The sequence below is a fragment of the Bactrocera latifrons genome, unplaced genomic scaffold, assembly GCF_001853355.1.
Source record: "Bactrocera latifrons isolate USDA-ARS-PBARC rearing strain unplaced genomic scaffold, ASM185335v1 scaffold_32, whole genome shotgun sequence".
In the NCBI taxonomy this organism is placed as follows: domain Eukaryota; kingdom Metazoa; phylum Arthropoda; class Insecta; order Diptera; family Tephritidae; genus Bactrocera; species Bactrocera latifrons.
In genome coordinates, this window is record NW_017536852.1 from 237,256 (window position 1) to 248,683 (window position 11,428).

The following is an 11,428-nucleotide window of genomic DNA, read 5'->3' on the forward strand; positions in this document are numbered from 1 at the left end:
TTATTAGAGTAATAATATTGTATGCTTAAAGCATTAATTCTTTAAATTATTAATTATTTAAATTAATAAATTTTTTTAATTAATTATTTTTTATTTAGTTATTACATTAATTAATTTTTTTATTAATTATTTAAATTAATTATTTTTTTTACAAATATTTATAATTTTCAAAAACTTTGAGAGCTTTTTAATTCACAAAGCATTTGAAAATGGAAGCTTAATAAGGTAAATAACAGCTTTACAGCCATTATATAGTATAGTATTATGCATGTGTATAAGTAGTTAAATAGTAATTATTATGTAAAATTGTTCATATGCACAGTTACATGTGCGACAGCTGATTGTGTAATTAATTGGCGAAGGGCTTACATATTAGTTACTTATATGTGATCATTATATATACATACATGTATGTAAATATATAAATGTAGATGTATATAAGCTACGAAATATTTAACTGCACCTTTTACACGCTTTACACGAAACGCCTGAAAGACGAGTGCCAAACAACAGACATAAAAAAGGATATTTAACGCAAGGATAATCTCATAGATGACGTTATCTCCGGCGGCACATCAACATATGCATGCTTGTGAACAGACAGACATAACTACAGGCGTGTACACGCGTTCCTATCGCTGCGAATCTAACTTGGTGCCGGCTGCTGGAGGCTCATTGCCGTAAGGCCTGCCAAATCGCCATGAATACAATTTGAAAATGAAGTAGTTTTCTGTTGCAGATTTTATCAAATGCGATTTTTTAGCACTTCACATGGAAGATGTGGCATGCAGCATGCACACGAAACAATACATGCATGCAACATATACATGTGAGGCATTGCAAGCATACCTATGCATGTATGTGTATAGATATATGCATGTATATTTGTGAATACTCATAGACATGCCGCCACATCCTCAGCACCCTCGTCGTTGGAGCGGCACTCACACAGCAGCCAATTGACACCAATGCTGTCAGTGTTATCAGCGCATTGCAATCGCGAAAATATACTCATTCACATACATACATGTGTACATCCACACACACTCATATACATATGTAAGTACATCCAAAGTTGCAACTAGACATGAATGCTGAGTTGGCTCAGCGCTCAGCAGCAATATTTCCTCGCCGTCACCGCAGCCTTCGTTTTCGCCCTTTAAGTGCTATTCTTACTGCTAATGTGTTGTAGTTGTTGTTGTTGCACTATCTATAACATTTTATTTATTGATTATTTGTTTTTTTTTTTATATATATAAATAAATAGACGCGTCGCGTTGGCTTTAGAGTTTCTCGAATGCATTCGCATTGGTCAGCATTTCGCGCGTCAAACACCAAACCTGCTTGGCCGCCTGCTCCAGCGAGCTGGGCGATTTGCCTTTGAACATGTCGAGTGTCGGTAGGAAATAGTGTGGACATCGGCGATATTGTAGACATGAGATCAGCTGCAGAAAGATACCGTTGATGCGATCGGCGATGCACGGCTCGTCCCATTCGAAGTCACGCGGATGTTTCTCACATTCGTAGAGCAGTAGATTCTTCAGATGGTAAGCGGTGATCGGATTGCCGGGTAGATCGAGGTGACGATCACGCAATGTCTTGAGTATGCTTAAACAGCGACGACGGCAGCCACCTGTGTTAGCGGGGCGAAAAATTTCGTAAACGAGAGAGAGGGAGAGAGATAAATATTATAATTTTCACTGAATTCGAAGCAAGTTCTTTACTGTTTTTGTATGATATAGTAGTTAAGAAGAATAGTAAATTTGTATGAACGTTAAAGGAGAGTTTATTTTAAAGATATTAAATATTTCCGTTTCATTACAGTCGGGTCTACCGTATGTCACCGAAACGGACCCAGATTTTTATGCTGCCAAGAACAATCAACCCGACATCATCCCAAAAATTATTACAGGAATATTTTATGTCGCTACAACACCATTTGTATTAAAATACTTAAAATTTTTGTCAGTCCGGGTCAAATTTGATCATACCCGACAGCATCCCTAAAATTATTTCATGAATATTTTATGTGGCTACAACAACATTTGCATAAAAATGAAATGTTTGTCAGTCCGGGTCAAATTTGATCAGGCAGGATAAAGGTAAAAAATATGAATAATTTGAAATTAAATTATATTTTAATAATTTTTAGACCAAACGAATTTTAAAGGGGGGTTATCTCCATAAATAAAGGAATATTATAGCTTAAAACGAATGAGTCGATATTTTTACTATGATTTACTGATTGTTTGTCGGTATTATTCCATCCTAAACACTACAAATATCAACAAATTCGAGTTAGCGACTAAAAGTCAAATAACGATATTTTTCGAAAATTCAGAAAATGCGATATATAAGTAACTAAAATGTCTTAATTACTCGAAATCAATAAATTATCGCAGCCACTGGAGAAAATAGAGAGAAAAATCGAACTAAGTGAATGAGAAACTAAGTGAGATCTCGTAGACGCGGTTAAGTGGGTCTGACGTTTTTTAATTGGTAAAAATATGGAATTAGTAAAGTTAAGAACCATATGCCAGATGGAATTCGTAAAGTTAAGAACCATATACTTTTTTTTTTAATTTGGAAGAGTAAGTTCTATGGGACTTCGGAAATTAAGTCATATGTATATCGAATTTAGGCGAATTTCGCTTATATATTCATAATAATACTTATTTTCATTCCACACAATTAAACTATATGTAGAGTTAAATCGCATCTCCATTAAGTATACCCAAAAACTTACCCTGTAGTAGACGATTTTCCGCTTCGAAGAAGCTCAGCACCCACGCATCGCCCTCCATCGCGGCATTATTGTTCTTATTCTGCATGACAATTGATTCCTTCGACAACAAGTCGAAGCCTTCCGTCTTCACTTCGGCCACTATATTCGGATGTGGCCAGGGTATATGTGGCAGCGGCCAATGAGCCGCCGAACGCGGCCATATGCCGGAACATTTGAAAGCCGGCGTTATTTGCACGACAAAACGCTCACGAATGCGCAGCTTAACTTCGGTTGTATCGCCGATCACCTTGACCATATCACGATAAATACTCTTGTCACACGCTTGCGCGACCAGCGTCTGAAAACGCGAGCGTATCTTGCGCGAAGACAGATAACCCGACGCCGTGATGAATTCCACCCACAGAGACATGGAACGCTTGCGACCATCACTCAGCTTGAGCACCGCACAGCCGGGTAGGGTGCCGTCATCGACGAAGTTGAAAACACCCATTTGATTGAGATACAAGACAATTTCGAATTCATTCGGCGAGATCACTTGAACGCCCTCAAATCTGCGGAAGGAGAAAAGGATAGATTTGAAGTACTTACTTAGTATAAATGAAACTTTTTTGCATTGCCTTATTTATTTATATAAATTTATAAACATATGTATACATAAGTTTATACTCTATATAGTTCAATACTACAGTCCAAAGCGCCACTAGTGGCAACACCGTTGAAGACAAACCGCAGCAATTAGCAAGTAACTCCAGTGGGCTCGTGTTAACGTCTCACTTGATGGACAAATTGCACAACTTCAGGTTCTTTGACAAATCGACGAGGCAACAACAGCTCGAGGGCTAACAAGTCAGACAGACAGCCAGACGGACTGATGGACTAATGGATCTGTGGGCGCTTAATGACTTGTATGTCTTCCATTACAAGCAGCAAAGTTACGCCTTCGAGCGCCGTAAATGAACATTCAATAGCTTTAAATGGCAACAGATCGATTGAAATGCATATGTGACTACAGAAACATATGTATATAATTTACGTATATATGTAATATGTAATATGTRCGACCTCAAAACCGCATTGGCCCATTTAATGCAAGGTAAATGTGAAAACTTGGCTTAAGTAATTGAGAGATTTTTTAACTGAGATGAGTAAAATTGTATTGTTTTTCACTTTGTCCAATAAAGAAATGGATTGCAGCTGGAATTACGGTTATAGTGCGCTAAATGTTGTTGTCAGGCTTCTAAGCACACTATCGAAAGTAGTGTGTGATAGACTGTCAACAAACTGATTGGACCTTATCAGTCTGGCTTGGACCTGGAAAATCTATCTATCGAGCAGATTTTTTCATTGACGCACTATACGATGTCACTGACAATCCCCCTGGATGTGAAGAATGCTTTTAACTCAGCAAAGTGGACAAACATAATCAAGGCTCTGTATGACATACAAGCTCCTCAATATACTATACTTTTTATTTTAAAAACAGGCGTCTATTATACGATACAGTTGAAGGTACCCAGAGCTATTCTATTTCGAGTGGAGTACCGTAATCCTCGGTACTAGGCCCCCTTCTATGGAGCATAATGCATGATGCGATGCTAAGGAGACACCAACCGAAAGGTATTAAATTGGTTGCTTACGCAAACCTTATTGCGGTAGCAGTGGCTAAACACCTCGATGACTTCCGGAGCAAATGCAATGAGTACAGAAGTCTTGTGTGGAGTGCGAGATTCCTTCACAGCCACGCCTAAAGTATCTGTAAAGAATAGTAGACTCAAGGCTCCAATTTAAGGATCACATGGAATACACTACAGGTAAAGCGAATAAAATCCTGAGTGCCTCATCAAGAATGATGACAAGGCTGCGTGCGGCCGGCGCTTTTTACTTGCAAAAACAATGAGATCGGTTATGTTATATGCGACTCCGATATGGATCCAGACTCTAGGCATCAAAACATGTCCCAGACAAATAAACACAGTGCAGGCGCTGCTGAAGTAATAGCCAGTATGTTGCCCATTGACATCCAGGGTGACGAATATGAGCGAGTATACAATTTATCAGAGCCATCTATAGGAGCCAAAAGAGAAGAGATGGTGAAAAGCTTAACGATATCGCAGCAGCGTTGACAAACCTCACTCAAAGCACGGTAAATCTACAGAGTAATACGCGGACATACATTCCTGCATCGACAGACGACATGGTGACCTGGATTTCCACCTAACCCATACACTAAGTGGACATGGGTGCTTTAGAAGCTACCTGTACAGATTCCAGCACGGCATTAGTCCGAATAGTCTGTTGTGTTCCGAGTGCTTTGAAGACTCTTAGCATGCATTCTTTTATTGCCTGCGCATTTTAAGTGAAAGAAAACTACTTAAAGCTACACTCTGTGGTAGTTTCGGTGGAAAATTTCACGACACGTACATACTTATGTATCAGTCCACTGAGAACGGGAAAGTGGTCGGCGAAGCGGTAGCCTTATTGATGACAAAACTTAGACATATATGTATGTATATAGCACAACAGGCGTCCGTCAGTCCGTGCCATAGAGGAGACTTAAAAGTCTTATCACTCCTACGAAGTAATACTGAATCAGGTTGTTCCGTCGGATAGTCTGGAGTTGGGAGTGGGTTAGGTTTAGCGGATTAAAGTTCCGCCGTTCGGCTTTTAATGCTCTCCCCTACTCAAAAAAAAAAAAAAAAATCTTGAAAAAGACCCATGAAAAGAGAAACGACACACACCACCTCTTCGTTAATTTCAAAGCTGCTTTGTCTGAATTTGGTATTCCGGCAAAACGTGGAACAATACCAAAATCCCCACCCTATATGGTGCAGAGGCATGGACGCTGCCAACATCTGATGAGTCGATGTTGCGAGTGTTCAAGAGAAAGGTTCTGCGAAAGATTTATGGTCCTTTGCGCGTTGGCCACGGGGAATATCGCATTCGATGGAAGGATGAGCTATATGAGATTTTCGACCACATTGATATAGTTCAGCGAATTAAGAAAAAAGCGGCAACACTGGCTACGTCATGTTGTCCGAATGGACGAAAACACTCCAGCTCTGAAAGTATTCGACGCAGTACCCGCCGGGGGAAGCAGAGGAAGAGGAAGACCTCCACTCCGTTGGAAGGACCAAATGGAGAAGGACCTGTCTTCACTTGGAATATCTAATTTGTATTGAAATCTAATATATTTAAAAATTGTTGTTAGTTTTAGTTATAGAAGAAATTTTCAGACAAGATATAATTGCCCTTTACAAACTCTTAAAATATAACTGATCTTTACCTGCCATTGCACTCCACCAAACTGGAGATGAAGCGCGGCTCCTGCAGTTCCACCTCCTTCAGAATATCCTGTACGATTTTGCAGATCTCTCTTATGGCTGTGGCCGTTTTGAACATACGCGCTTGGACGCGCTCCGCACAGTAGCGATTCATCTGATATATCATGCGCGTTTGCGCCGCCAACATATCCGGCGGTACCAACATGGCGACGACGGATGTTGCAATTAACGATACGCTGTTAAATAATGGCAATAACAACAACAAACATGCAATTCAATGGCGTCTGAATGTCTGCGCTGAACGCGACGAAAGGCCACAGACAGACAACAATGGGCTGCGTGGCGGCGTAACTCAAACAACCAACAAAAAAAAAAAAAAAAGACAATCGAATAAAAAACAACAACGACAACTACAATGACACAATCAAACTCAAATAGACAGGATGAATATTTCAGCAGGCGATTTTCAGTTAATTAGCGGTGCGGCGGCGTTGTGCGGGGCATTCTTTTGTGCCGTAGCACCCTAATGCCAGCAGGTTGACGAATTGGCGGATGTATGGCCGCAATAGCGATAATGCTTTAGCTACTGTGGCAATGTAAGTGTTTTTTTTTTATTATTACTGTATTTTTTTCTAATTTTTTTTTTTTGTCGGCTTGCTTTGTGATGACGCGTCACAGCGCTGCGGCCGCAAAAGCGTTTGTGTGTGGTAGTCACAGCAGTTGCTTGGCACGTTGGGGTTTTTTGTGATTTTTTTTTCACTTTTTTCTGCACTCTTTACTATTTGACACAATGCACCGAAAACAATAGCGTTTTTTCGTTACTTAAACAGAAAAAGAAAAAAAAACTCGCAATCGAATTCGCGTTCGCCCTTTGCAAAATGCTTTGTGTGCCAGTTACTTTTGCCCGGCACTTTGCGCTTTCAATATATCTACACAGAGTCGCCGTCCTTAGCGTTGACAATGCAGCGGAATGTGCAACGAACAAAGAGCGTGCCGCGAATTCACGCTATGTACGCCAACGATATACTGCCGCCGCCATGCCAAAAGCCAATATTTTCAGGCGTGTTGTAAATCTCACGAATATTTACTGACTCGCCAGATAAAACTGAGTGCCTACTATGGGACACATAAGCGCTAGCACACACATATTTACTTGCATATACGTATGTATGTGTGTGTATATATATTTCAACTTAAGCTTGCTTATTGTATATACTTGTCCCACACAGCTATCGCTGTTATATGCACTTCTGCCGCCAACCGGCGTGCTTGTGGTAGTAAATCAGTGTTTGCTGCACATTAATACAAATTTACAAATGTAAGGATGTGCATTCGCTGCGCTTGTGTTGGTTGCAGTGGCGAAGAATATATATGTATACAAGGAAAAATAGATGCAACGTAATTAATACCCTTCACAGCTGCTTTATTTTGGCTGCACTGACTTATCTTCATTTTGTTCGCACAGTTTGTATGGCAGCTATATGCTATAGTTGCCCGATCTGAGTCATATTAACAGTGATTATAGCATTGCTTTAGTTAATTATCTATGCAAAGTTTAGTGAAGATATTTTGTTAAATAAAAAAGTTTTCCATAGCAGGACTGGATTTTGTGCATTCAGTTTGTATGGCAGCTATATGCTCTTGTGGTACGATCTGAAAAATTTCTTCGGAAAATATATCGCTACTTTTGATAATAATAAATAAAAAATTTGGTGAAGATATCTCTTCAAAACAAAAAGTTTTCTCTACAAGTACTGGATTTTGTGCATTCAGTTTGTATGGCAGCTATATGCTATACTGGTTTTATCTGAGCAATTTCTTAGCAAACTATATCGTTGCTTTTGGTAATAATAAGTACAAAATTTTGTGAGGATAGCTCTTCAAACAAAGAAGTTTTCCATCCAAAAACTAAATTTTGAGCGATCAGTTTGTATGGCAGCTATATCCTATAGTAGTCTGATCTTTTCTGATCTTCAATTGATTGAAGATTATAGCGTTGTATTAAGTAATATTTTGTACGAAATTTCGTGGGAATATCTCGTCAAATAAAAAACTTTTCCATACAAAAACTGAATTTTGAGCGATCAGTTTGTATGGCAGCTATATTTTATAGCGGTCCGATATTGGCGATTCTGACAAATCACTAGCTTTTTGGTGAGCGAAGGAAGTGTTCGAAATTTCAGATCGATAGCTTATAAACTGAGGGACTAGTTCGGGTATATACAGACCGAACATGACTAAATTGGCGCAGCCCGTCACGCTCATTAATTATATGTATATGTACAATTTATCGTCAAGAAATCGAAATTGAGTTTTGTATTGTTTACGATTCACTACATCATGTTAGATATGTATATTTAAGCTTCCGCTGTGAGATATATCCAATATATAAGCATTTTATAATCAAACCTCAAAATTTCTTAGGGTATGAGTGGTTTATATTATTTCGTTCTTCCTCGCTTGTAAATTTATGAAAAGTGATATTACGTTAATTTGCATTTCAAGTGACGATTTACTTTATAGGGTCTCCGACTTTTTCCTGTGGGTGTTACAAACTGCGGGACAAACTCAATATACACTATTCAAGGTATATACTTAAGAAAACCGAAACGTCAAAGGGGTAAACGCAGCTGAACAGCCAACACTGCACTCAAATTGCCGATTGAAGCATATACATATATACATACATACATTCACATATACATATGTACATACATACATACTATATACGCACACATTTACATACATATTCAATTGATATATAACATCAACACAAAGATCCTACATAGTATTACATACATACATACATATGTATGTATCTTATTTTTTCTTCTTCTATATAAAAATCAACTTGTGTTTATCTTTCATCTCGCTCCCCACTTCAAAACTATATTCACAGTTGGCGCGTGCTGCTCCATGTAATGTCAACGCTGTTTCACTTCATAGCAATTTCATAAAAATAAAAAATCACAAAACAAGTGAATTAGTAACTCGCACCACGCTCCCGTTTCGATAATCGATCGATCAGCGCCAAAATGCTTATATTAAGACGATTATTCGTATAAACACATGCATTAGTATGTTTGTATGCATTTGTCTTACATTTAAAGCCCTTACAATCACCGCAGAATACCGAAAAAACGCTTCCGCAAAACTGAAGACGGCATTCGCAAAGCTCTGCGGATGCTCCAGCCAACATTTACACACAATCTCCTCACCCCTCGCCAAACAACGCATTATTGTTGTTTATGCTGTAAGCATATATAGAAATTATCTACGCTTCTATGTGTGCGTGTAGATACATTTCCATACAAGCTGCCCACAAATACAGTTGTCTCTCTCTTTCGCACACTTAAATGTGCACAGTGCTTACAGAGTTAGCAGAATTTATATGATACCGCTTTACTCTCACTCTCAGGACCAACTGTGCATGTGCATGAGTGTGTATTTCCACTCAAGGCATTGACTCCGCCTTGCCCAGCTCAGCTGCCACGAGCGGCCATCGCTTTTGTGCATGTTTGCAGTTGTTTGTTACATTTTTTTTATGCTGTTGTTATTGTTATTGTTGCCGGCATTGATATTTATTATAGCGGTAGTCTCGCGGGAATTGAGAGTTTGGAGTTCAATGCACAAATCCAATTTGGCTGCAGTATTTTCATTTTGAAGTTAGGAAAGAGAATGAATGACGACCCTGTGTGTTGTAATTTATTTGGCATGCAACACACCCTTAAATAATATATACATATATACATCTGTACATATGTATGAATTCAGAATCATATATACAGCAAAGGAGTTGTGGAGAAAGGTTGCTATTGCAGAACATTTTTGCGAAGTTATTTCATTTTTCAAATTTATACTTGAATACTGACGGAAAAAATTATACTTGAGATATAGTGTAAAGTATTAAAGTAATGACGAGGATAACTGATACTGTTAGCCTTGTATTATTTATTCATTCGTATGTAATTAAGGAATATATCGAGTACCATAGCCGAAAAAGGCTTTTTTCAATCTAATCATGTCCGGAAAATACAGCGATACTAAAAATAAAATAATTAAACTCTATAGGTCTTATATTTTTCAAAACAAGGGAAAGTGATTATATCCACTTACAAGTCAAGAAAAGCATGTCTTTGTGAGATTTTTGAACAGGTTTTTATTAAAAATAATTAAATAATTAATATACCTTAAAATGTTGATTAATTTTGAAACATTATATATTCCCTTGTTCTCGTAGCCGATTTGCAGGAGGACCTCCGAAAAAAGATGATGAAATTTATGCCTAAAATTAATCGAAATTCACAAATATGTATATATTAAAATTTATGTGTATTATTATTAAAATAAATGAATGCAATTATTGATAGAAGTCTAGTCAAATATCGATTTTTATCAAAATGGCGGCTTACAAAGAAAAAGTCGGTTTTTATAAAAAAAATTACACTTCAGAATGGGTTGCAAAATCGAAATTTCAAATTCGAAATTTTTTTTATTTGACCTAAGCCATCTGAACATACGATCGGAAAACTTTTCCTCACCGACTCCGAAAAACATGTTTCACGAAAAACGCCGTTTGAGTTTGGAAACCGATTACACTAAGCTAAATTCTTCCAAATATGCGCAAATCTCCGAAACTTTATGCCGTATCAACTTCAAATATTTGGAGCATATTCCCTATAGTCACCTAAAACTCAAAATAATGTAACACCACTTTTGATAAGTTTAAAGACGAAGAAAAAATAATAGAATGAAACCACTCATATTGAAACAAAATTTGATTTTTGGTTATAAAATGGTTATATATTGGTTATATATGACAACGGAACTGAAAATTTTATGCTATATATGTACATATATATGTATTATGATGTAGTGAATCGTTAGCAATAAAAAACTCAATTTCAATTTCTTTGAAGATACTATGTTTTGCATTATATGTATATGACGATATGTGGATTCGATATAAAATGTAGTTTTTTATTGTCTTATAAAAATTTTCAAAACCTCTAAAATATTGTTCTAAATTCTCAAGTTGATCAAAAACTTTGTTTTTGATGTCGGTTTGTCAAGATTTCTTAATAACCAAGTTTAAAATATTTTTTCAAAAAAATTTAGAATTTCTTCAGTAATAGTATGTAATAAAAAATTCTAATAAAATATATAATTTTTATATGAGAAAAAAATCGTTGAAAAAAGGTTGTTTTTCACCTGAAGAAACCCCTTAAGTCTGTCATTATTTGCAAATAGTCTCAATGACATAAGACTCAATAAAGTTAAAGTCTCTTGTTTTCCTATCGTACTTAAATCCAATTTATCCTACAGACTTCCAGACTTTCCAATCAATAGCCATAAATGATCTGATCACTATTTCTGAACAACTTGAAACAAATGTGTTAAA

The 11,428-nt window shown here is 37.2% G+C and overlaps 1 protein-coding gene across 1 annotated transcript; it reads right to left on the reverse strand.

Annotated features, from left to right (window-relative positions):
• Positions 1 to 217: 217 nt before the first annotated feature.
• Positions 218 to 7,149, reverse strand: LOC108970995 (protein mab-21-like). Its single transcript, XM_018936757.1, has 3 exons — positions 6,030 to 7,149; positions 2,747 to 3,297; positions 218 to 1,633 (listed from the first exon to the last, which is right to left on the reverse strand). The coding sequence occupies exons 1-3, from the start codon at positions 6,230 to 6,232 to the stop codon at positions 1,284 to 1,286; spliced, it is 1,104 nt and encodes a 367-aa protein (XP_018792302.1). The 5' UTR covers positions 6,233 to 7,149; the 3' UTR covers positions 218 to 1,283.
• Positions 7,150 to 11,428: the final 4,279 nt, after the last annotated feature.

Bases quoted from the DNA above. Each gene is read 5' to 3' on its own strand.
- LOC108970995 (XM_018936757.1), bottom strand. From the start codon at position 6,232: ATGTTGGTACCGCCGGATATGTTGGCGGCGCAAACGCGCATGATATAT. The intron at 3,298-6,029 runs GTAAAGATCAGT...CTCCTTCCGCAG, and splicing joins TTGGTGGAGTGCAATGGCAG to ATTTGAGGGCGTTCAAGTGA. The intron at 1,634-2,746 runs GTAAGTTTTTGG...CCGCTAACACAG, and splicing joins GGAAAATCGTCTACTACAGG to GTGGCTGCCGTCGTCGCTGT.